The sequence below is a fragment of the Hibiscus syriacus genome, unplaced genomic scaffold (assembly GCF_006381635.1).
Source record: "Hibiscus syriacus cultivar Baekdansim isolate YM2019G1 unplaced genomic scaffold, ASM638163v2 tig00112285_pilon, whole genome shotgun sequence".
In the NCBI taxonomy this organism is placed as follows: Eukaryota; Viridiplantae; Streptophyta; class Magnoliopsida; order Malvales; family Malvaceae; genus Hibiscus; species Hibiscus syriacus.
The window spans coordinates 3,690,477-3,717,796 of record NW_024063293.1 but is presented as its reverse complement, the minus strand read 5'-3'; the positions used below and the strand labels follow the sequence as shown (position 1 = coordinate 3,717,796).

The 27,320-nt window shown below is 37.6% G+C and overlaps 2 protein-coding genes across 3 annotated transcripts; one reads left to right on the top strand and one right to left on the bottom strand.

The window, feature by feature from the left end:
- Nucleotides 1–5,169: 5,169 nt before the first annotated feature.
- Nucleotides 5,170–8,461, top strand: LOC120177329. Of its 2 annotated transcripts, none has more exons than XM_039183513.1 (3): nt 5,170–5,462; nt 6,785–7,452; nt 7,602–8,461. In XM_039183513.1, exons 2-3 carry the CDS (start codon nt 6,830–6,832, stop codon nt 8,254–8,256), a joined length of 1,278 nt encoding a protein of 425 aa, XP_039039444.1. In that variant the 5' UTR covers nt 5,170–5,462; nt 6,785–6,829; the 3' UTR covers nt 8,257–8,461. The 2 variants fall into 2 exon arrangements, with proteins under 2 accessions (XP_039039444.1, XP_039039445.1); XM_039183514.1 differs by lacking the exon at nt 5,170–5,462 and adding an exon at nt 6,452–6,676 and having other exon boundaries at nt 6,740–7,452.
- Nucleotides 8,462–9,150: 689 nt separating this feature from the next.
- Nucleotides 9,151–11,043, bottom strand: LOC120177328 (tubulin-folding cofactor A-like). Its single transcript, XM_039183512.1, has 4 exons — nt 10,962–11,043; nt 10,548–10,683; nt 10,202–10,304; nt 9,151–9,280 (listed from the first exon to the last, which is right to left on the bottom strand). The coding sequence occupies exons 2-4, from the start codon at nt 10,673–10,675 to the stop codon at nt 9,179–9,181; spliced, it is 333 nt and encodes a 110-aa protein (XP_039039443.1). The 5' UTR covers nt 10,676–10,683; nt 10,962–11,043; the 3' UTR covers nt 9,151–9,178.
- Nucleotides 11,044–27,320: the final 16,277 nt, after the last annotated feature.

Here is a 27,320-nt window from a genome sequence, read left to right as displayed (position 1 = left end):
AACGGGTTTGACTACCAATATCGAGGCCTTCGGGTCTGAATTTCGAAAAAACAGACTACGGAATCTGATTTAGAACGTCGAAAAATGCCAGGATAGGTATACTCGGTCAAAGTCAAAGGTTGTTTAATGCCCGGTCAAAGGCGATCAAAGTTTTGGTCAACAGTGGTCAACGCCGGTCAATGGTCAAAGGGTCAGGTCGGGTCGGGTTATAACCGATCAAAACAGGAGCAAAATCGGTCAAAGCGGTCATTTTTTTCTTCCCAATGCGCAGTGGCGACGCGTGGGGGCGTGAATAGTGCCCTGATATCGGAAAATTCTCGGAAAAATTCTTAAAAATTATTTTAAGCGATTTCGAGATACTTACAAAGGTCGGTTCAAAATTTTGAACGGCAGAGAGCTTGATTTTAACGAATCGAAAACTTTGACCGCTTCACCTCCTCACTCGCTGCCGTCGACGAAGACCAAGGATGACATCGACGGACTCGAAACGATGCAAGGAACACGATGGTGCGGGAGGTGTCGTAAACGGATGCTCAGATCGTCGTGAATCGACAAAAAACTGATTGAAATTGTGTTATTACCGACGATACTTCCGACTGAAATTAACGACGAACGACGACGATTCACGACGAAAGGTTTGAGGGGTTTTGTTCCTCGCTCAACAACGAACACGATGGTGGTTTCGGCTCGTCGATCAGAGGTGTGACGGCGGGTAGATCGGAGTTGAAATGAGGGTTGTTGGAGAAGGGAAAACTGAAAAAATGAGAACCTGCGCACGGGGAGGGGGTTTATAATTCAACTCATAATAAAATGGGTAAACTATGAGTTTAGTCACTGAACAAAATGATTTATCAGTATACAAAAAATAAAACAGATTTTCAGAATCAAATATTAAAACAAAATACAATTACATGCCCCCTAATCACATGTACCATACTCTGTAACAACGCCGGAAGAACTCCCTTACTGAAGTCGATAGATGCACTGGTACAATTCATTTAACCTGAAAAGGTGAGTAATAGAGTGAGCTTTGGAAAGCTCAGTAATACAGAACTACCAGATGATGCTGAAGAACGTGCAAATACAGATAAACATATTTTCCTTATTGGTTCAGATATTTACAGATCTTTATATTGAGTTGAGGTCCATTGATATCGCATGTAGCAACAAATAGTATTCATTTCAGATGGAAATATTTCGAATGTCTAGGTTCAGGAGATCAGAACAGGTTTTCTAGTGTGTTCCCGTAAAATCATGTAACTTTTTCAGATCTTTTTAAACATATATATATATATACCCCCATCCGTCAAGTCCAAAATGTGTAGGTTCCCCAAAACCATACACCCACCGACAAGTCCAGTATGGCCCTGAGCACACAGCCGAGGAGCCGATAAGTAAGGTCTAAGCACATAGCCGAGGAACCTCCAGGTATACTTCCTCCAACATTACCCCCCAAATAAAACATGTTCCGTCCGTAAACGAACATATCAAAAATCAAAACATAATCCAGGTCAAGTATCATATCAAAATCCAGGTCAAGTATTTGATCAGAATCCAAGTCAAGTATCAGATCAGAATCCATGTCAGATATCCGATCAGAATCCATGTCAAGTATCAGATCAGAAATCAAATTGAAAATCAGGTAAAATATTCATGTGAGTAGGGAACACACCAGAATTTACAGATAGTATTCAAAGATATTGGATAATCTTAATAAGTAGAGGAACACAGATCTTCAGTATACCTATAAAATATCGAAATTCAGAATCACTATTGAAAGAGTTCAATAACTGACAGAATCATCAGTTATTCAGAATGTGACTTGAGCTGATAAGAAAGAAATGAAGGTTCAGGACATTTACATTCTATGTCGATTGATCGGATTATCGGGCAACTCTTAGATGAATAGTTCCCAGAACTAATGCTTGTCAATTGGTCAATTCATTGTCATTACAGGGTATTTACATTTTCATACCACAAATTCTAGTCCATATATAATCCTCAGAATCATCGCTGAATAAATCTTCCAATGTCTTTATTTCATGTTCACGCTTCAACTATATCATGAAATGCTGACGTGCTTGATTTGTAGTTCAAGATCCATAAGAACATTACATCATATATGTTCATTAATGTTTCCAGACTCATCCAAATCACTACTTAATCGTCCTTGAGGTTACTTAGTTCATTTAGCATTCAAGTCTATTTCAGATACTTCGGGGTTTTCCAAGGTAATTCAAACGTTTCTGAATTTCGGATACATACAAATATCAAATTCTTACTGTTGAATGCGATTTAGAGTTGAGCTTAGCTGAATACTTCCAAAATTATCATCGAGCCAAACTTAAGAATACAAACACGCATTCAAGTGACATCTATGTCGTTCAGGTATTGATATAACACTAGCATTGGTTTCTCGGCTTAATATGTGATTTGTAACTTTTAAGAGCAGTACCACATCCATGTTTATTTGGATTCCTTAATTAACCCAAGACATTTCCTTAGTATAGGCCATAAGGGTATTTTGGTCATTTTGGTGTTCAGTTTATTCCAATCATTACAGAGCTCAAGGATATCCAATTATTTCTAAGCTTGGTGATATTCTTGGGTTATTTCCATTATATGGGTATTTTTGGTCATTTTACTGATTAAGTGCAATTTAATCCTTTCCTTCCGTCTGATCTTACTATTATTTCCAATCTTATCATTTATTTAAGTAATTTCGAATAATTCTGACAACAAAACACCCCCGACAAATTGTTCTTCAGGTATTTACTCATAACTCGGATATTTCCGGGTCAAGTGCCTTATCAGATTTTATAAACGGAATATCAGGAATTTTCCTGCACTAAATCAGGATCTTAATAATTAAATACGTACTTAATCGAGTTAAGTACGAATCCTCTAAGTATTTTCTCATTCAGAGTCAACTCAGACTATTTTACCTCTTAAGGGCATTTCCGTAATTTCTTAACCAAATAATTTCGATATTAGCTCTTAACGAAAATAATATAATTTAGAGATCCTATGATTAATTGCTTTCTTGAACACTCTCTGATCTTGAAACGGTTCTCTTAACAAACTTTTAATATCCTTCTCAAACTCTCCTAGGATTAAAACCGATTATTCATAATTTCCAAATAAAACTAACATTTCTTATGCACATCAATATTTTTATCAAATCAATATGTCTGTAAAATCCTCTTATCTAACTTCCATATTCAAATCTTGTCTTTTTATAACATAAGGGTATTTTCGTAATTTTACCCTACCGGAGTATTCTTATAATTTCTCATCCAAGTACCTTTAACATTTAACATTTGATGAAATAAATTATAAGTTGCAGATACAGGGTTGATTTCTTTATCACTAATCACAAACTTGTAATTTAATCTAACAATTCCTCAATCTTTTATATTAGTCATTCGATCCGTAATTAGTTACAGAATTTCTACCACATCATATCGAGTGTATAAATTATTCAACTCCACCAAAGTGACCAATATTATCTTGTTCATGCATTTATCAATATAAACATGTTCCATAAAGCATAAAGAGGTAGTAAAGTATTATCTCGATTTTCGTGTAATATTGATCGACCATAAAAATTCCATTCGAACGCATTTGATCTTCAATTCAACTTCCAGTAATTCCTCAGATACATATCAACATAAATTATATCAGAAACATAGCTTAATTGCGATAAACGGATCTAATCGGGTGATAAATCAGTGAAAAACAACTTACCGGGTTCGAATTTGGCGAAACGGACTTCGGATTCAGGACGTCGAAAGCATAAAATATGACTTTTCGAAAATTTGGAATTTTCGGTTAAAATCAAAGTCAACGGGTTTGACTGCCAATATCGAGGCCTCGGGTCTGAATTTCGAAAAAACGGACTGCGGAATCGGATTTGGAACGTCGAAAAATGTCAGGATAGTTATACTCGGTCAAAGTCAAAGGTTGTTTAATGCCCGGTCAAAGTTTTGGTTAACAGTGGTCAACGTCGGTCAATGGTCAACGGGTCTGGTAAACGGGTCGGGTCGGGTCAGCGGGTCGGGTCGGGTTATGACCGGTCAAACCGGTCAAAACAGGAGCAAAACCGGTTAAACCGATCATTTTTTCTTCCCTACGCGCAGTGGCGAGCGCGTGAACAGTGCACTGATATCGGAAAATTCTCGGAAAAATTCCTAAAAATTATTTTAAGCGATTTCGAGATACTTACAAAGCTCGGTTCAAATTTTTGAACGGCGGAAAGCTTGATTTCAACGAATCGAAAACTTTGACCGCTTTACCTCCTCACGTGCTGCCGTCGACGGAGACCAAGGATGACATCGACGGACTCGGAACGATACAAAGAACACGATGGTGCGGGAGGTGTCGTAAACGGATGCTCGGATCATCGTGAATCGACGAAAAACCGATTGAAATTGAGTTATTACCGACGATACTTCTGACTGAAATTAACGACGAACGGCGACGATTCACGACGAAAGGTTTGAGGGGTTTTGTTCCTCGCTCGACAACGAACACGATGATGGTTTCGGCTCGTCGATCGGAGGTCGGACGACGAGTAGATCAGAGTTGAAATGAAGGTTGTTGGAAAAGGAAAAACTAGAAAAATGAGAACCTACGCAAGGGGAGGGGTTTATAATTCAACTCATAATAAAAATGAGTAAACCATGAGTTTAGTCACTAAACTTCCTGTACTTCTTAAAACGGTCTTTCAACTTTGAAATTTTATAATTTAATCCATCGATTCTTTCAAAATACCAATTAAATCTACCACTTTATAATTTCTTAAAATTTAACCCCTAAATTGGGGTGTTACATGGCAAACATACATACATATGTACATACATTTATACATACATGTGTGTTGTTTTTATATATGAATGAATTGGTTCTATGTAAAATGGGATACTTTTCTATCAAAAAATTAATTATTAATGTAATTTTCCCACAAATTTATTTATTTATTATTAGTTTAGGCTAAATTTATTTAAATAAAAAAGATTAAAAAAAAGATTTACAAAGAAAAGAAACGTCCTCCATTAATTTCGGAAAACTTACTGAAAAACAAATCTTTTTGGATATAATTACGATATTTAGTTACTATACATAGAAATAAAGAGGAACAAATGAAAATGTAAGAGAAAGACAAAGATTTTTATAAAATGGAATGAATAATTTAGAGACAATGGAAAAAGATAAAGTTTCATCCTCGTGATCTGTGGAAAAAAAGAAGTCTCACGTGAAAACCCAGATTGCCTTGAAGCCTATTGATTCTTCATTATTCGTCCTTCAGCACCCAATCATTGTTGACATTCTTAGAATAGCTTGGCTTTTTGGACGGTAATAAGCTGCAAAATCTAAGGATTTTGGGACTCTGGGTTGATGTTTTTCTTTCTGATAAATTTGTTTCCTTCAACTTCTGTATGAAGAAAAGACTTCATTCAAAGGTGGGGTTTTCCCCTTCCCTTCCCTTTTATTTTTTGTTTTAATTTAAAGAATTTCCTTTTTGTTCATGTTTCTACTTAACAATTGGATATAAATTTTGGGGTTTCCCCCTCTTTTGTGTGTGGATTATTTTAGGTGATTTTTACTTTTGTTAGTCGGTGCATTCAGGTTTTTTAGTTGGGTTTCAATGTCTTTGTTTGCTTTGCAAGTAACCAACAAATATTTGATGAAATTCTTTGTGGGATTTCCTTTGTAAGTGTGAAATTATTGGTGGCTTTTTTTCCTTTAGAGTTCAACTTAGAAGGCATTTCTTTGGATTTGTCAATGGTAAAGTGTATTAAAAGAGAAGAATTTGGGATTCTAAGCAAAAAAAATCTTGTTTTTCTAGATGGGATTTTAATGAACTATTGTCTTTTTTTGTGGAAGCTTAATTATGGAAACTTTTGGTTCAGATGAGGTCAATTTGTTCTTTTAGGAGAAACTTGAAGGAGCTAAAAGGGATAACTAGAGCCAGATTGTATTGTTAGGTGGATAATAATATACCTCTTAAGATACTGAAGGGTATACGTGTGTGTGCGCGCTCGCGTGTAGAATTCCGTTGATGTTTACAATAGGTTCAACTTTTGCCTCAACTTTCTGTGTCATATATGACTGAACTATAGTTTATATTGTTGGAGTTTTTAGATCTATTTCAACTTTATAATTCACCCTATTTCCGGTTTCTTAATCTTGCATGAATTGGTTGAAATTTTGTTATTTTTCAGTTGTTTCAGTGTTCTATTTGAAGAATCTTTAAATCAAATGCGAAGTTTGAACTTTAGAGAATAAGCAGAAGCAGAAACTCAATAGAAGCATATCGATGCATGAATTCTCTTTAAGATGATACGTATGGAAATAAACTGTTGATTAGAATATATCATTAGAAAAAGAAAAAAAAAACTAGGAGATTGATTTAGCTTTCGAGGAAATATCAAGCTTTTTGTTTTTCTCTTTCGAAATATCAGGTAAAGATTGATAACAAGGATATCATGTTCTACATAACGGAACAATGTATGTGATAATACATCGATTGTGTATGTTTCCCTGAAAACAACCACTGAACTAATCTGTTATTATTATTTTACCGACTCCGTCTGAGAATTTTTTTCTTAGGCAACTCTATTGTGCTGCCTTTATGCCTCGTCACCTTTTATGTTTGATTAAAATGATCTTAATTCTAGTCATAAACATATATCGATCATCACCTAGCAAGCAATAATCTTGCTAGAGCATGCATCTGGTTTGTTTTTGTGATCTTATCTTCATTTGCTTGCTGAAATGACAGGATTGTCGAGTCATTGTAGCTTAAAACTTTTTACCCGATGGGGAAATGTTTGTGACGATAATGGATCCTCAGGCTTTCATTAGATTGTCGATAGGCTCACTGGGTCTAAGGATTCCTGGAACGGCCTTGAATTCTTCAAGAGCTGGAATCCGTGCATCCTCTGCCCCATGTTCATGTGAGATACGACTCCGAGGTTTCCCTGTCCAAACAACAGCAATTCCTTTAGTATCCTCACCCGAAGCTACACCTGATATTCACAGTATTGCCTCTAGCTTTTATCTAGAAGAGTCTGATTTGAAGGCTTTGCTGACACCTGGCTGTTTCTATAACCACCATGCTTATCTTGAAATCACTGTCTACACGGGGAAAAAAGGAACACATTTCGGTGTCGGAGTCAAGAGACATCAGATTGGGACATTCAAGTTGGCCGTGGGTCCTGAATGGGGTGAAGGGAAGCCGTTGATTCTTTTCAATGGATGGATTGGGATCGGAAAAAGCAAGCATGAGAATGGAAAACCAGGAGCTGAACTTCATTTGAGGGTAAAACTAGATCCTGATCCAAGATACGTGTTCCAGTTCGAAGATGTGACCCTGCAAAGTCCTCAGATAGTACAGCTTCAAGGTTCCGTAAAACAACCAATTTTCAGTTGCAAATTCAGTCGGGACAGGTTTTGTAAAGCTATGAATTGCTTTATCTGTTTTCCATTTCTTTAAGTTAAACTTTGAAATGCTGCAATTAGTTCAGAAATGATTCTTGGAAACGAGACAAATAGATATGTTTGTTAATGAAAGTATTCGTGGTTGTTTTGAACTGCAGGGTAGCGCAGGCAGGTTCGGCTGACAATATAGACATAGAGACGGGAAGAAGAGAGAGGAAAGGATGGAAGGTGAAGATACATGATCTGTCTGGCTCGGCTGTTGCGGCGGCCTTCATAACCACACCCTTTGTACCATCAACTGGTTGCGATTGGGTTGCCAAGTCCAACCCGGGAGCTTGGTTGATTCTTCGCCCTGGCACTTTAAGGCCACAAAGCTGGTTGCCTTGGGGAAAGCTCGAGGCATGGCGTGAGCGCGGTATCAGAGACTCCTTGTGCTGCCGATTCAACCTGTTGTCTGAAGCTCAAGACAGTGAGGTTCTCATGTCCGAGATACATATGAATGCTGAAAAGGGTGGGGAATTTTTTATTGACACCGACAAACAAATGTGGCATGCACCGACTCCTCTACCAAGTCCGCAAAGTAGCGGAGACTTTTCAGCATTAAACCCGAACCTTGGTGGCTTTGTGATGAGCTGCAGAGTCCATGGGGAAAGTAAAAGCAGCAAGCCATCAGTGCAACTAGCCATGCGACATGTGACATGCATAGAGGATGCTGCCATCTTCATGGCACTTGCGGCAGCTGTTGACCTTAGCATAGAGGCATGCAAGCCTTTCCGAAGAAAGACATGGAGAGGCTCCCGCCATTCTTTATAAAGAATCAAGGTGATTTATTTCCATGAACAAAGCATAACTTTATATTTGTGTCGACTGTGTTATCCGGCATTATTCGGCGTTGTGTACAGTATCTTCTGGTTTAGGTATGTACATATATTGTTCAACTCATTTATGGTGTCGGTACAGCCTATAAATGGCACCTATATAATCTATCCGGTCTTCAAGCTGGAGTCTTTGTACAGCTGCTTAGAGCATTCAGTTTTTTCCATTTTTGGTCCAAGACCTTCCGGTAGCCATATTGAATTTCGACTACAACATCGAAGTCAAGTCAGGTTGGACCCTGAACTAAGCAAAAGTTCCATAGGCACCTATTTCCTCCATTAACAGGACTTAAAATCAAGATTCTTGCATATGGGCCACTGAGCTCTTTATCACTTGGTTTGCAGACCCTAGGGATGATAGCTAAAGTTTTAGATTTAGTCCTAACCAAACTCTATTCTGCACCTTTGGCTATCATTGATGTCATGATATATTTCCACTTCAACTATGTGTGTATGTGTATGTATGTATGTATATGTAAATACAAAAATAAATTCACCTGCATTACTTAATGGTGCAAGGGCTAGATGATGCTCATCACATTAATCTCTGCAAGTAGCCAAAGTTTTGCATATTCCATTAAAACAACGTGATATTTTGATGTCAACACCTCATATATAACGGCATTAAAACATGCATCATTTTCCACTTCTCCATAAAAATGTGAAGAACACAGTCAATACGTAGTCACAAAACCAAATTAATTGGCCTTGTATTCCCAGAATCCATTTCAGAAGATCACTTGCAAGACTCCAAATTCAAAAGACAACTCACCTGGATGTTGCTAGAAATAGAAACAGTACAAACTTATAACCATCTATGTCAATTCTTTTTGAGTAATTACAGCCACTAAAAGCTGTCACTAAGCCTCTGTTGTTTCAAACAACTTTTCAAGTTCAGTTATGGTGCTGCGAGCTTCGTCGAATTCCAGGCCTTCTTTTTCATTTGCTTCCTCCAATTCAGCCTGAAATTAAATATGGAAAATTGATCTTTAATCAAGCGTGCATAGAAGTATATATATATATATATATGGAAAATTAAAAATATGGAGAATTAAGAAATCCAAAAGCAACCAAATACAACAGCAAGAATTGTAATCCAAACACCAAAACAAAGGGCACTAAGAGATGTGACAGTAGAGATTTTGCATTTCTTCTCCAAGCTAGTGCTTAGTACTTGGTAGACTTGATAATTTCAGACAGGACATGAACATGACACGAAAAAAGTAACTAAATCAAGACCCAAAACCAAAAATTAACATGAACATGGCACGGAATGAATATAAGAATCGCCAAATCTAGAGCAAAGTATTTTGAAGTTGTCATCCCTAAAAGATGTCAGCAAATTCGGTTATAGGCAGCATATGTATATGCCTACTTTTCTCGAGTAAATCCAGGATCAATATATGTTATCACTAAGGAATGTAGCTTTCAAAGCGAGCGGAGTGTTTGGGACAACTCCTATATGACAAATGCTATTGAAAAAATAACTAAAACAAGACACCAAACGAAAGTTTAACATGATCATGGAACAACATGAATATACGAATTGCCAGATCCGATGCAAAATATTTGGAAGTCACTCATCCCTGAAAGGTATCAGGAAATTCAGTTATAGGGAGTGTATATATAGGCCTACTTTTCTCAAGTAAATTCATGATCTATATCTGTTTGGTACTACTCTTAAGGAGCTCCAATTTTGAAAGATGAACTAACGAAATAATATTGAATACACTTCTCCATCCCTAACTTTTATAATTATCAGATTGGGGTTACCTAAGAAGCTCTAGTAGAACAAACAAAGAAAAATAATCAAATCACGGTTCATTAATGGTGATGAATTCAGTAAGACATAAACTTCATCGAATACTATTATTGTACTATACCAAAGTCGCTTTAAGGTCGGCCAATGAAGCCTCTAGCCGCTTGTGACAATCAGGGATCATCATCCTTGATTCAGCCAGCACATTTTCCTGTCCAAGAAGATCAAAATTATATGTAATAGAACAATTTAAAAGCAGTCGCTCTAAAGTCCAAATTACTCGTCATTATCCAGAAGTGAGTGTTTGAATATGGTTATGTATCCGACACAAACATGATTGATTTTTCTAAGTTTTTCGCATACGAAAAAAACATGGAATTCAAATAATGGGTCTTTCTCAACAGCTTAAACCTCTGCATCAGGAAATTTTGTGCCATTAAAAGCGAAAAAAACATGGAATTCAAATAATGGGTCCTTTCTCTTTCATGTCAGCTGTTTTAGCAGTTTCTCTCTCAACTTCTTTCTCGTACGAGTGAAGCTCTTTAACAATTCGTCTGCAAGTCGATGTCTTGATTTTCAGATTTCTAACAGTTGCCATTGGTTAGCCTGTAAAAAATCGAAATGCTTTTCTATTACTGATTTCCACACTAGTAATCACCAAAAAACCCCAATTTTTTTAATATCAACAAGCAGTACAATACTATTCATCCTCTCAGCACATATCTCTATTATACTTTTCAGTTTCACTATAGTTTTCCTTGCACTTTCTAGGAAACCAAACAGATGGTCTGTTTTGAAATTTGAAGAGTTGGGCTCGACCGGTCTTATTTGAAAGGAAAGAGGAACCCAAAATAATAATGGAAATAAAGCATAAAAGTACATACCTTGGTGAAGTAGACGAGATCTCACGACGAGAACAAGACCACGGAATTGAAATGAAGCTTCACAGAGTAAAAAGCAGGCGAAGAAGTATTAACAATGTTTTTAAAATCGGGCAGGACATTAAATCGGTGAAGGTATTAGTTTAATCAAGTTCAATCGCGGTTGAATTAGATTTTATATAAAATAATATTTTTTTTAAATTTTACATAATATTCAAAGCAATATTAATATATATGTAACACTTTTTTTAAGTTTACACTATTAAAAGGTATAAAAATATCACAAGTCATAACATATATAAATTAAAAACCATAAAATCAAGTGAAACAAAATGATTCAAATCAACTACAACATAATATTTAAGGTAAAACATATTAAATAATAAATATAATTATATAACTATAATCAAAAAAATAAAATTGGGCTTGAAAATCATAACAAATGATGTCATTTAGTTTATTTTATTTTTTTTAAAACAATCGCACATGACTAAGAAATATAGAAGAGCATACCAAAAGTTTAAAGAGTAAAAATATGAAAACAAAACAATCTCACATGGTTAAGAAACATAGAAGAGCATCTCAACTTACTTCCATAAATAATAGAGGTAATTTGACATTCAAAATCATAGAGCCTTTTGGTGAGCACAGAGCGAACTATTCTTTCGCTTTAATTGAGCTCAAATTTTAGGCTTCAATCGAACTTCTAATTTTTTTTTGAGTTCGAGCCTTTTTGAGTTTAAGTTTTAATATTATATTTCGAGTTCGAGTTGAACTTGATAATTTTTAGCTCGTGAGTTTTTTAGTCGAGTTAAGCTTACTTTTAAAGTTTTCGAGTTCAAGTCGAGCTCAGCAATACTCGAATTTGACTCGGCTCATTGAACAAACGACGTCGTTTGGTTTAATTTTTTTTAAAAAGAAAAAAAATGAACCAACGGTTCAAACCGGTTTTGTCGGTTTTCAGCCGATTCACCCCGATTTTACCAGTTTTCAGTCGATTCTACCGGTTTTCAGCCGGTTCATTACCAGTCCGATTTTGTGAGGTAACCGGACTGGATAGGCCACCGATTCATGGTTCAACTGGTTGAAATAATCGATCCGGTCTGGTTTTGATAACCATGGAAATTAGAGATATTCCGTTTGGTTAGGGTTTTGATAATATGAAATATATAAGTTTTGATATTTAATTTTAGTATTTATGTGTAATGTGGTATATAATTTTGTAGTATAATTGAGAATCTAAATCTTTATTATTAATTTATTTTACTTGACTATATTGATTTAAATTATTAATATTATATATTAGGTAAATTATTTATTTGATTATTCATCTATTCTCATATTTTTATTTTGGTTATCTAATTATTTTTAAAAAAATCATGTCTAATTGTTTTAGTTATTCATCATTAGGATTTGACTGTTAACTTAACAGAAATAATAATATCATATAACCTATAAATATTTTAATAAATTCTTAATATTTAAATTTAACAATTCATTAATAATTTAAAATTAGCCACACATCTTATCACATTGGTCACATAATCTATCATATTATTATTTTTGGTTAATTTAATAATCGAATTTCAACGACGAATTATCAAAATAAAAGCAAAACATAACATTACATAGGATTTTTAAAAATAATAATTGAATAATCAAAATAAAAACATGAAATAGATAAACAATTCTATAGAATGAAGGATTCATCTTAGTATGTGTGACACACTTTGTAACACTCCCAGCCCGTATCTGACCCGGATACGAATTCGAAGTATCACATTAACTATTCAAAACATGTACTTTTATAAAAACCCATAGAAAATTTAAAACTTCCATCCTATAAAGTTATTCTTTTACATAAACATGTTCAAAACATTACCAAACTCCATCAGAGTGTACATACTTAATGACTTTGTTTACATGCCAACATACTAAATTACATAATAAGATATATTTTACAAAATATTTCTAATCTGATATTCGAGTGGAGATATGATGTTCTGCTGGTCCTAAGCTTGATCCTCTTGCTTATCAACACCTACATATAAGACATTTACACGTTAAGTCATAGACTTAGTGAGACATGTAAATACATATGTAAACTAACAAATGTATATACATATCATGTAATACAACATCATACTTATATACATACTTAAACCATCATTAACTTGCTTATCATTACTTATTTTATTATCACTAATTCCTTTCTATCATATGAGCATATACTTGACATAAACATATTATATAACCTCTAAATCACCACAATGCATGAACAATTACTATGATCATAGCATACACAAACACATAGCATCTCATATCACAATTACACATATGCACTTATTATTATTATTATCCTTATTCCTATTATCATATGATCCTAAACTTATCATTTATACATGTCATATAACACAGATACATTTCACAAGGAACACACATATTATCATAGCAAGTTATTTATTATCTCTAAAGCCCATGTATACTTTTGAGAACTCAAGGTATGTGAGTACATAGAGGTTGTGCACATATGTTGTCACCACAGCTCATATAATTCCCACTAGGGGCGAGTAGGATTTGTCCCGAATGACCACTATGTCCCAAATGACCACATAGAACCCTCGACTCTTGGCATGCCAACTATACCTATAGCTCTAATAACACATAACATGTGCATTATCTGTTATATCGTTTCACATATTCACATAGGCATATAGTTTACTTTCATGTAGCATATTTCTATATGCTTCACATTCACATATCACATGGCTTCTCACATTTACTTGTATTCTTTTTCACATAGCTCATGGTCATGGTTCTTATCTCATAAACATATATTCACATATATACGTTCTCATATAATTCATATTGTCCACTCTTTGTGAGTACTAAATATGGGTGTGGATATGTGTGCAAGTATACACAATCGAACAAGTAATAAAGTGATAAGTAGAGTATCGTCTCCACAGGGAATTGGATAAGTCAAATAGGTTTGTCACGACACTTTACTTTGTCACCTAAGTAAAGTTAGTGGTGGTATATACAAATAAGAATGATGTGGTAAAATGGAATAACTGATGTGGAAATAGAATGGTGGTAGTGTGATAGCAAATGGTTATGCCGTGACAAATTAAATTACGATACGTGCAAACAAATGAAAATGTCAAGGCAAAATAAAATGTAAACACTGATTTAATATATAGGACTTTAGTTTTCTCACACAACAAGTTGCTATGGGAATGAGTGGTAGGAGACATTAGGAAAATCTAAGTCTATTTCTCTGAATGGTATTTCCTCTATAATTAACCTGCCCGACAGAGTCTACAGAGGTGCCCTATGCTATCTCTAGTAAGGGACTCGACAAATTAAAGATTCCCTGGCAAATCTGATTGGCGTAAACCCCTGCAGTGATTCTATTGGTTTAGATAATAGGATATATCTCGGTAATACCTTTTTGCGGCAGCATTAACATCTAACCTATCATCTTTGTACAGCTCTTTTTAGTCGAATGAAATCTTAGTCTTATCTCTAAGGTGGATTAGGCCTAGTTACTACCTAGAACCCCTTGTTTATGTAGTTCATTCCTAGCTTCTCTCGAAGACTAAAGATATTTTTCCAAGCGAACTCCCACCAAATAGGATTAGTTCATGGTGGGGTTCAAAATAAACAATCACAAAACAAGTTTCATTCGTTCCTTACAACCCAATAACAAAATATGAAAGCAAAGAACTAAGGAGAGAAGAGAAAGCCTTCGACGTGCACTGCCCAATGCTTCCAGCAAGTAAGATTGACGGAGAAAGAAAATACCTTCTCTCTCTAACTTTTTAAGCTCAAATCTGGGTGGAACCAAAGTCTTCTTCCATGTGGCTTCATCCTCTATTTATAGGGGAAAACAAATCCTATTATTTGGTGTTAACTATCCTAGAAAACCCCAAAACCATAGTTGAGTTACTTAGAAGTTGAGCAAGACAGTCTATGATGTAGCCTAGGTAGATGGCTGAGTGACCGACATAATCCCGTCGCAGGCGCCCAAGGACAGACAAGATCTGCAGGGTCAGACGGTGTCATCAACAGAACCGGCAGTTGCAGCGCCGATTCCTCTAGGCATATCTTCGAGGTGGATTTCTTGGGCAGAGGGTATGGAGAGCCAGGAACAGCTGGTTAGAAAATATCTTCTTTCACCTTGTACACTCTCGAAATGTCATTCGAACTTGGCATTTTTATTTAACTCAACAATCTCCTTATGTCGCGGTATTTTCTTTCCTCTTTTCCTTGCTTTCAATACCTGCACATCATCAGACAAGTACCTTTCCCATAAACAGGATCGTAGTAAAAATAAAATGGCACGGTAAATCGAAATCCACCACATGCAGCTAAATGCATCTACATGGTCCTAAATGAGCCTTTATACATTCAATAACTTAAGTTAAAAGGTCCCAAAATGTTACTTTTTTATATAGTTATCACAACCCCAAACTTAAGTTATTGCTTGCCCTCAAGCAATGAATAGTAATAAGCAAAACAAAAATACCATGATAAGTTCAGAAGCCAAATAGTTTCATGGAATAAAATTTAAGCCCTCAGTACATATGACTTCAACATGCTAGACTAGGTTTGAGAGTTTAAGTATTGTCCCCTAGAACAACATTCTTTGTGTGGGTGTGTGCGTTTTTGTATCCAGTCCATGCTTAGTAAACTTAAAAATTTTCTAAGCAAGCTTTCTTAATTTTCCATGACATTTTCAAAATCTACTCCCACTTTTCTTTTCTTTTCTTTTATTAGTTTTGCTACGAGGGGAGTTAGCCCATCACTCTACTATCCCACACTCTACGTGAAAGAGAGCATACCTTCCACCCCCGAGCTAGTCAAGTAGAGTCATCCCGTGATATCTTTCATTCACTAATATGGCATGGCATAGCGGAGTGCCCCTCTACATATATGCCTAGGCATTTATTCTCAACTTCATTCCAAACATTTTTTTTAGCAGTTTTCATCATTAAAAATTTTATGCCATGGCATTTAAAAATTCTTTTATAAAAAATTTCCAAGTTTCTCAAGCATGGAAAACATACAATCATGTTCTCAAAGATTTCAAAGAAACAAGTCCTAGAGTTGGTTCTATCATCCTCAACCAGTCATGTACATTATATCCTAGCCATCAAAATCATCATCATCACTACTACTATCATGCAGTGATGCGAGAACCCTACTTCCCCCAAACTTGAGAGAAACATTATCCCCAATGCTTACTAAACTAAGGAAAATGAAACTACATGCTATGAATACAATGAAATGCAAGGTACCTTGGCTTAAGCGGGTGGTGGTGCAGCGGTTGTGCGACGAGTGCGCTTTCTTAGCTTGGCGATGCTAGAATGTTCAGAGTCAGACGTAGGTTCGGCTGGAGGAGTGCTAAGTTTTTCTGGAACGGCTGGGAGCAGGGGCTTTTGATGCTGAGATGCCTTACTAAGGCGACGTCGCTCCTACGTAAAAGAGCTTGTCGTGGCATCTCGGATTGTGACTCCTCAGTTGACTTGGTGGGTTGTGAGTACTTCAGGATGTGCTTCTTTCATAGGCGAGGCAAGTTGTGACATATGAGGATGTTCGACCGTCAGGGTTTAACGAATTGTGGTGGTTCCAGGAGATTGGCGAGTTGGAGGTTGGCTTCTCGATCAACATTGGGTGACATAACATGGATTGGATCAGAGTCAACGGGATTGTTCGCTTCAGCGGGCTGGTGACTGTCTTTACTGGATGAGTGTTGAGCAGCAGCTGGAGCAGGGTGAGGTGCTTCTGCAGATGCCTCGGCATCCTCATCCGTTGGCATGAGTATGTTAGGGAAGACAGGAATGGTAAAGTTTGTGTGCGGGAGAAACTCCATCAAGGCGCTGGTAAGAAATTCATCTCGACGTTTGGCATAGGCAAAATATGTCATCAGTTTGTCGGACAGCTGCCCGACATGCTCTTGAGTGCGCTGGACTGTCTGTACCAGGGAGTTTGAAGTTTCCCTGGCATGTGGAAATGGTGTAGCGCGAGATGTGGTTGCCTCTTTTTCCTTCCCTTTGGCTTCCTTGTAACCCATCAACATAGGGATTTTTGCTTTGGTGACTCCAGCAATACCCGATAAAATCTCATCAAATATTTTTTTAGGGACTTTCTTTTTACAACATAAGGCGGTGATGAGATTTAGAGATACCAGGGCACTTGTAGGTCGCTTCAGGCACAAATGAGCCTATTCCACGATAATTTTCCCTATATCGATGGCTCACCCAAATATGATTGAATGTAGAAAGAGCATCCTCTGGCAGGACATGGTGGTGTTATGTGAAGTGGGTAAGAGTTTGTGCTTCATGAAATGATTCCACAACTTCACTTGTGGAAGTAGCCTCTCCCGGTCCATAGTCTTGCGGCTTATTTGCTGACCATTCCATTGCGTTTCGGGAAAATAGAGGTCTTCCAAGATGCCTTGGTAATTTTCATTGTCAGCTTCTTGAGCGAAACTAGCATGGTGGTCTTCAGTAACCTGCAGTTTAAAATAGCGATTAATGGCAGTAGGAGTAAAACAAATAGAAATGCCACGAACCACCACGACATGCTGATTTGGCTCGGTGACGTTTGAATAAAACTCATTCACTATGGTTGCGTTAACGGCGGTATGATGCTTGGCAAATTTTTGTCACTTATGTGTGGTGACCACATCGAGCACCTCCTTCCCTAAGTCAGCATCCTCCTCCTCGGAGAAGACAAACCCCAACTCAAAAAAGACTCACTGGTTCTTAATAGTTTGGAACTGTTCGCGGGCGACATCACCTACAAATCGTGGTGGCGAGGATGGTGGAGGGGGTCGTGATCGGACCATCGTGAGAAGACAAAACAAAAGAAATGGAGGAAGGTTGGTGTGGTCGGCTATGGAGGTTCGATTAAACGGGGGGAAGGAAGAGATGAAAGAGAGTAAAAGTAAAAAGTAAAAGTGAAAAGAATATATGACAAAAGAAAGATTTTTGTGGGGGAATATTAAATAAGAAGGTGAGGTATAGGCGGGAAGAAAACAAAAAGGAATAATGAAAAATTTTAATCCTAAGTAAAAGTGAAAAGTGAAAAGTGACAAAGTTCCCTCCTTTTACTATTAAAGTTTGCCGCCCAAATTTTTCCCAAGCTTTCTCCATACAACTCACGTGTTTTCTATGTGCGGTGACCCTTGTAAAAAAAATAAAAACAAAAACAATTAATTGAAAAGAGAAAAATGAAAATAATGGCAAGACAAAAATAAGTTATGTACAAAAGTAAAATTAAAATGTCACGCCATCCTTAAGATGCCGGACCAGTGTCGACGTCGTGCAAGAGCAGCGCCGACTTGTCACGCGCATGTGGGATTCCCTGGTAGGCCTTTAGGCGCTAGCCATTGACTTTAAAGATGGATCCATTGTCCATGTTCTTGATATCAACAGCGCTGTATGGGTAAACATTATGGATTTCGAATGGTCCCGACCATCGTAATTTCAGTTTGCCAGGGAAGAGTTTGAGCCTTGAGTTGAAAAGCAGTACTTTCTGGCCCACATGAAAATACCGTGGCAAAAGCATTTTGTCATGCCACTTTTTGGTTTTTTCCTTGTAAAGCTTGGCATTTTCATATGCTTGCGCTCGAAACTCCTCCATTTTATTTAGATCAAGCAATCGTTTCTCCCCAGCAAGTTGCTCGTCAAAGTTTAGCTTCTTGATTGCCCAATATGCCTTGTGTTGTAGTTCAACTGGTAGGTGGCAGGCTTTTCTATATACTATCTTGAAAGGCGACATTCCTAGGGGTATTTTGAATGCCGTCCTATAGGCCCATAATGCTTCATCGAGCTTGGGGAACCAGATTTCCTTTGAGGGTTCACCACCTTCTCAAGGATTTACTTGACTTCTCGATTGGGCACTTCAGCTTTCCCATTTGTCTGCGGGTGATATGTCGTGGCAATCTTATGTCGCACTCCATATTTCTGTAATGCCCTGACAATCAGCTTGTTGTCAAAGTGAGTGCCCTTATCGCTGATGATGGCTCTTGGGACTCCAAATCGAGTGAATATGTTCTTGTAAAGGAACTTGAACATCTTCTTAGAATCATTCCTTGGCGTAGCAATTGCTTTAACCCACTTTGAAACATAGTCAACCGCAAGCAAAATGTATAAGTCTCCAAAGGAAGATGGGAATGGTCCCATGAAATCAATGCCCCAAACATCAAAAAGTATTATCTCTAGAATATTTTACAGCGGCATTTCGTGTCATCTGGGAATGTTTCCAATGCGCTGGCATATGTCGCATGCTTTGCAAAATTTGTGGGTATCTTTAAATAGCGATGACCAATAGAAGCCCGATTGGAAGACCTTTGCAGCAGTCCTCGAACCTCCAAAATACCCTCCACAGGTTGATGTGTGGCAATGGTGTAAGATATTACTTTGCTCTTCTTCGGGGACGCACCGTCGAATCATTTGATTGGCACATTGCTTGAACAAGTAAGGCTCGTCCCAAAAATAGAACTTGGCATCATGGAAAACCCTCTTTTTTCCCTGGCTGTTTAGTTTATAAGGAAAAGCACCACTAACAAGAAAATTAACAAGGTCAGCGTACCACAGAATTGTCGTGGCATATAAAATTTTCTCGTCAGGGAATTCTTCTTTAATATCAAAAATGTCATGGCATTCTGAAATGTTCTCTAGCCTAGATAAGTGGTCCGCAACCTAATTTCCAGTACCTTTCCTATCGATTACCTCTAAGTTGAATTCTTGCTAGAGTAATATCCACATAATCAGTCTAGGTTTGGCATCTTTCTTGTTCACTAAATATTTTATAGCGGAGTGATCGGTGTGAACTATGACCTTTGTACCTATCAAGTATGGCCTAAACTTGTCAAATGCAAATACCACGGCAAGTAATTCTTTCTTAATGGTCGTGTAATTCAGTTGTGCATCATTTAAAGTGCGGCTGGCATAATAAATCACATGAAAAATTTTACCTCTACGTTGTCCAAGCACAACTCCCACTGTAAAATCACTTGCATCGCACATTAATTCGAACGGGGCCGTCCAATCTGGGGGAACTACGATCGGTGCAGAGATAAGTCTTTGCTTCAGCTCTTTGAATGCGCCATGTCATTTCTGATCGAACACGAACGGTTGGTTCTATTGCAGCAGGGTGCACAAGGGCTTGAATAGTGTGGAGAAGTCCCTGATGAATCATCTATAAAACCCAGCATGCCCAAGGAAACTTCGAATGCCCTTGCCATAATTTAGTAGGGAGAGCTTCTCGATTACCTCGATCTTGGCCTTATCTACCTCAATGCCCTTTGCAGAAATCTTGTGGCCTAGAATAATGCCTTCTGTTATCATGAAGTGGCATTTTTCCTAATTCAGCACGAGATCAGCCTCTTCACATCGCTTCAGTACCTTTGCTAAATTTATGAGTCATTTTTGAAAGTCGTCCCCAGAAACAGAAAAATCATCCATTAAAATTTCAAGAAAATCCTCAACCATATCAGAAAATATGGCTTGCATGCAGCGCTGAAAAGTTAACAGGGCATTACAGAGTCCAAAAGGCATTCTTCGAAAAGCATATGTGCCATAGGGGCACGTGAATCGTCCAAGAAACAATAAAATGCATTGCCAGCAAGTCGATCCAACATTTGATCGATGAACGAAAAGGGAAGTAATCCTTTTTGGTGGCCTTGTTAAGCTTACGGTAGTCCATACAAATTCTCCACCCGATAACCGTGCGAGTAGGTATCAATTCATTGTCCTCGCTTGTCACCACGGTCGTACCTCCTTTCTTTGGCACGCATTGAACGAGACTCACCCACGAACTATCCGAAATGAGGTAAATTACTCCAGCATCGGGCCATTTGAGAATCTATTTCATCATAACTTGTTTTATGATTGGGTTCAATCTTCGCTGTGGCTCTATGGATTTGCCGTGACATTCTTCCAGCAGGATTTTGTGCATGCAGATTGTTGGACTTATTCCCTTGAGATCTGCCATCGTCCAGCCTAACACTTTCTTATGCTGTGACAAAACACTTAACAAACTTGATTCTTGGTTAGGAGTGAGGGCAGAGGAAATAATCATAGGTAAAGTTTATTCACTACCCAGATAAGCATATTTAAGATGTTGTGGCAATTTCTTAAATTCTAGGGTAGGAGCATGCTGTACTGAGGGCTTGGGAGGAACAAATTATTCGAAATTCAAAGGTTCAAAACACGTGCCTGGGCTAGTCTTGAGAAAACTAGCTTGTTGTTCCTTGGAGGAAAAATCGTTAGGCTCTTCGGCCTTTAAGTCTTCCAGTAGCCTCTCATTATCATCCAGCTGAATGAAATTGTCATGGAAAAATTGATATGTTTCTTTTGCAATTACTGTATCTACTTCAAAAATGCTCTGGCATTCTTTAGAATCACCATGTACTTGAGTGATCGGAAAACATTTACAGTGATATGTTGATCGGCCACTCGCATGGTGAGCTTGCCCTTCTCACAGTCGATGAGAATACGATCGGTAGGAAGTGTCTCTCCAATATGATGGGCATTGTGGCGTCGACCTCACAATCCAGAATCAAAAAATCGACAGGAAAAACGAACTTGTCAACCCGCACGATGACATCTTCAATTCGCCCCCCTCTGGTCGAACATGTGAACGATCGGCTAATTGCAGGATGACTGAGGTGGGTCTCGCATTTCCTATCCCCAGCTTTACGAATATTGACTTAGGCATCAAGTTCACACTTGAGCCAAGGTCATATACTGCATTCCCAACAAATTTGTCTCCGATCGAACATGGGATGATAAAACTACTCGGATCATGTCTCTTTGGTGGCAGCTTACTTAAGGAAGAGCAAAATTATTTTACCATGGCAATTGTTCCATACTGCTCAACCTTTCTCTTCTTAGTAACACTTTCCTTGAGAAATTTGTCATATGTTGGCATTTGTTCCATTGCCTCTAAAAAAGGAACATTGATTTGAAGTTGACTCAGAATGTCAACAAATTTCCTGAATTGGATATCTTCGTTATGCTTCTTTAATCTTTGTGAAAACGGAGGTGGGGGTTTGGCTTCCTGTACTGACGGGGTGCGAACAGAAGTTGCCTTGGCATTTTTTTTGCCCCCTCAGGTTCTTTACTTGATGACTCCTCATCCTTTTCCTCATCAACTGGTGCTTCTACTTGCACTTCTTGATCAGCTTGCTTGGTTATAGAGGGTGAATCATCCTTCGGTCTTCCCCTAAACTTGTCTTCCACATTAATTTGTGTACCACTTCGGAGAGTTAGCACACTACAGTTCTCCTTGCCATGAGGTTTGGCGACTTCAGTGTCACTCGGCAAATGTCCTGGTTTGCGTTCTTGTAATGCCGCAGCAATTTGACCAACTTGACTCTCCAGCGCCCTTAGCGACAAACTATGACTTTAAAGCAGGGCTCCTTGATTTTTGATGGAGGTTGCATGGCCTTGCAGCATTGTTTTTGTTGTTGAAATAAACTCTTGCATTGTGGCTTCCAAAGAACTTGTGTTTGATGAAGATGACCCTCCCTGATTAGAATTATGCCATGGCATATTCGATTGAAATCCCTGGGAGTCATTGAAATTTTGTTGTCGAGCTGGTTGATGAGCATTGTTGGATCCTTGATTTCCCAATGAAAAGTTTGGATGTTGATGCCATCCAGGATTATATGTGTTGGAATAAGGGTTGTTGTTGCCTCAATTGAAGTTGCCTACAAAGTTGATGGATTCTTGATTGGTTGGGTAGTCACTCTCATTGTGATTGTCGTGGCATAATAAACATGCTGAATGAGCTGCCTTCACTTCTCTCACCTCACTTGGCCTTTGCAAATTCTTTAACATGTTGGTGATGACAGCAAGTTGGGCGGACACATTATCTTTAGAATCTAGCTCGAAAGCTCCGTGTGACTTGCACTCAGCTCCAAGCCGCGTGGATAGAAACTGATAATCATTAGTGGTAATCTTATCTAGAATGTCAAATGCTTCTACTGGTGATATGTCAAGCAGCATCCCATTTGCTCAGACATCTAGCATCATCATCGTGAGTGCGTTAACTCCATTATAGAACATCACCACTTGTGTCCAATCTTGAAAACCATGGTTTGAGCACTTGCGAAGCAAAGCCTTGTATCGATCCCAGCATTCATACATTGACTCATCATCAGCTTGATGAAAGGAAGCTATGTCGCTCCTCAATTGGGTGTTCATATTCGGAGGATTATACCGTAGCAAATTTTTTTTGCACAGATCTGTCCATGACTCCATTGAACCCGCTGGAACACCACTCAACCATGCTCTTGCTCGGTCACGCAGGGAGTACGGAAACAACTTTAATTTCAGAACATCTTCGTACACCCCTTGTTGGTGAAAAGAGTCGCACACCTCCAAGAAGTTACGAATATACTGCCTGGCATCTTCATTTGGCATGCCACCAAACTGTCCTATTGAATTTAACATATTGAACATGACAGGTTTGAGCTCGAAGTGGGCTGCCTGAATTTTTGGGGGCCACTATTCCATGATTTAAATCATCTAAGATCGGGTTTAAGTGATCACGAATGGCACGAGATCTGGATGCATTCCCAACATTTAAATTTGCCCCGACATTCTGATCCTCCTCATAACCAATGCCTTGATTTCCAAGTTGATACATGTTTATACGTTGAGCACGTCTTCGTTATCTAAAAGGCCTCTCGATTTCAGGATCAATCGGTTCTAATGGTTCTTCAGGGTTGCTTTTGGTTATGTACCTAGAGAAACAAATGAACAAAAATTAAGGAAAGTAAAAAGAAAAGCTAAGAAAATATGAATAAGTAAAATACAAATGCTATGACAATTCAATTTAATTTCCAGTAGCCAAAATTCCCCGGCAACGGCGCCAAAAACATGTCTGCTCTTTGTTAGTACTAAATATAGGTGCGGATATGTGTGCAAGTATACACAATCGAATAAGTAATAAAGTGATAAGTAGAGTATCGTCCCCACAGGGAATTAGAGAAGTCAAATAGGTTTGTCACGACACTTTACTTTGTCACCTAAGTCAAGTTAGTGATAGTATATACAAATGAGAATGTTGTGGTAAAATGGAATGACTGATGTGGAAATAGAATGATGGTAGTGTGATAGCAAATGGTTATATCGTGACAAATTAAATTACGATACGTGCAAACAAATATAAATGTCTAGGCAAAATAAAATGTAAACACTGATTTAATATACAGGACTTTAGTTTTCTCACACGACAAGCTGCTATGGGAATGAGTGGTAGGAGACACTAGGAAAATCTAAGTCTATTTCTCTGAATGATATTTCCTCTATGCTTAACCAGCCCGACAGAGTCTACAGAGGTGCCCTATGCTATCTCTAGTAAGGGACTCGACAAATTAAAGATGCCCTGATAAATCCGATTGGCGTAAACCCCTACAGTGACCCTATTGGTTCAGATAACAGGATATGTCTCGGCAATACTTTTTGCGGTAGCATTAACATCTAACCTATCGTTTTTGTAAAGCTCCTTTTAGTCGAATAAAATCCTAGCATTATCTCTAAGGTGGATTAGGCCTAGTTACTACCTAGAACCCCTTGTTTATTTAGTTCTTCCCTAGCTTCTCTCGAAGTCTAAAGATATTTTGCCAAGACATTCTCTTGAACCCTAAGAACCACTTAAGGAAAGGCTACTCTCGTAGCTCCTACAACATTAAGGCATTAAGTTTCATAAACAAAACAGATTAAAGCATATAAAAATAACCATTCATTGAAATAAAACTTAAACATCCAGGCGAACTCCCGCCAAATAGGATTAGTTCATGGTGGGGATCGAAATAAACAAGCACAAAGCAAGTTTCATTCGTTCCTTACAACCCAATAACCAAATATGAAAGCAAAGAACTAAGGGGAGGAGAGAAAGCCTTCGACGAGCACTGCCCAATACTTTCCTCGACCACCAAGAACTGTTCCCAGCGGACTGGCTCTTTTCGGACGCTCAGAACGCCACTCCCTCAGTCTTGTCAATGAGAAATGCCACGGCAAGTAGGATTGACGGAGAAAGAAAAGACCTTCTCTCTCTAACCTTTTAAGCTCAAATCTGAGTGGAACCAAAGTCTTCTTCAATATGGCTTCATCCTCTATTTATAGGGGAAAACAAATCCTAGTATTTGGTGTTAACTATCATAGGAAACCCCAAAACCATGGTTGAGTTACTTGGGAGTCGAGCAAGACAGTCTATGATGTAACATGGGTAGTTGGCTGAGTGACCGGCATAATCCCGTCGCAGACGCCCAAGGACAGACAAGATCTACAGGGTCAGACGGTGTCATCAACAGAACCGGCGGTTGAAGCACCGATTCTTCCAAGCATATCTTCGAGGTGGATTTCTCGGGCAGAGGGCACGGAGAGTCGGGGACAGTTGGCTGGAAAATATCTTCTTTCACCTTGTGCACTCTCGAAATGCCAGTCGAACTTGGCATTTTTATTTAACTCAGTAATCTCCTATGTCGCGGCATTTTTTCCTCTTTTCCTTGCTTTCAATACCTGCACATCATCAAACAAGTACATTTCCCATAAGCAGCACCGTAGTAAAAATAAAATGACACGGCAAACCGAAATCCACCACATGCAACTAAATACTTCTAAATGCATCTACATAGTCCTAAATGAGCCTTTAGAGATTCAATAACTTAAGTTAAAAGGTCCCAAAATGTGGTTTTTTTATAGAGTTATCACATATCACTTCTTATACAATCACATAATGCAATTATATCATTTAACATAAATAGCATATCATATAACATTTTAGCAGAGTCACATCATTTATCACACCTACATACATTTACATAGACCACATGTACATATGCACTTAACATCTAGACATATGCTTTTATTTTTATACATCTAACATCATAACACTACATGCTTATGTTCCAGTATCCATATAGCCTAACATCGGAATTAGAAGTATCACAAGTCTTAATTCCCTTACGTAATCAAATATTAAAATCATGTACTCACCTGGATCACAATAGACACTACCAAACTCTTGCTCTTTCTTGCGAATCTTAATCTGACAGCCTATCCGAACTTTGCTTTCGATAGATATCTACACGAATGCAAAATTAATGAATGTCGAGACTCGAATTACTAGATACGATTCATATCAATACAACTAAATAAAACTCCAATTCAACTTTCCAACTTAAAGGGTATCAGATTCGAATTACTAGATACGATTCATATCAATACAACTAAATAAAACTCCAATTCAACTTTCCAACTTAAAGGGTATCGGTACTACAAGCATAGTACCGATACCTCTACTCTAGGGTATCGATACCCTTCCTAGGCATCGATACCAAAATTAGCTTCGATGTTCCCTGGGTATCGATACCCTCCACATATGTATCGATACCTTTTCCATATGGTATCGATATTGTTCATACAAGTATCGATACCCCATACAACAATTCCTCATAAATGGCCTTGTAGTATCGGTACCCATTCAACATGTACCGATACCCCTTGCCCAAATTTTCATTTTATGCCCGAAAATTTAACACTTTGCCCCCAAATTCTACTTGTTAACCTCTCCTTATTCCTTAAAACTTATCTATACATATATAAACCCTATTTAAACACAATAACACTTCATTATCCTCAATATCTCACTATAACTCTTGAATCAAAAAAATTCATCAAACTTTCAATATGTTCTAAATTAAATTCTAATGCTTTAAACTTCTTAATCCTTCTTATGACAAGTAAAAAATCTCATCAAAACTATAAAAACCAAACCATATCAACAATTCATCTTAAAACTCATTTTACAAATCTCTTCCTAATTCACTCATCTTATTGTTTAAATCCCATATAAGCTTTCCTTAAGCTTATTTAACACCCAAAGAATCAAAACCCACTTGAAAATTTAAGAAATCATCAATAAAAATCCAACTTACCTTGTAGCTAGAGCCAACGTGAAGAAGAGGAAAGCAAGAAGAAAAGAACTTCCAAATAACTCTCCCCCCACGTGTTTCACTCTTATTTAAGGGGGAAATATATTTTAAAAGAAAAAGACCATAATACCCTTTTAATCCTTTCATAATTACAATTTAATTCCATAATAAAATATTCCTATTTAAGTCCTTGAATTTTTAAATTTTCCTAATTGATCCCCAAAATTTCAAAAATTTCCATTTTAGTCACTGACCCGAATTTCGGGATGTTACACACTTTCTAAGCAATTTTTCTTTTGTTGGTGTCATTTAAAATTAAAATTGGATAAAGTATATAAATAATTCTCGAGCATTTAGGGCACTTGCATTTTTGTTACTCAACTTTTAAAATTTGTAATACA

Bases quoted from the DNA above. Each gene is read 5' to 3' on its own strand.
- LOC120177328 (XM_039183512.1), bottom strand. From the start codon at position 10,675: ATGGCAACTGTTAGAAATCTGAAAATCAAGACATCGACTTGCAGACGA. The intron at 10,305-10,547 runs CATTATTTGAAT...TACATATAATTT, and splicing joins GACATGAAAGAGAAAGGACC to TGATCTTCTTGGACAGGAAA. The intron at 9,281-10,201 runs GTATAGTACAAT...ATTTAATTTCAG, and splicing joins CCGACCTTAAAGCGACTTTG to GCTGAATTGGAGGAAGCAAA.
- LOC120177329 (XM_039183513.1), top strand. From the start codon at position 6,830: ATGTTTGTGACGATAATGGATCCTCAGGCTTTCATTAGATTGTCGATA. The intron at 7,453-7,601 runs GTTTTGTAAAGC...TTTGAACTGCAG, and splicing joins TGCAAATTCAGTCGGGACAG to GGTAGCGCAGGCAGGTTCGG.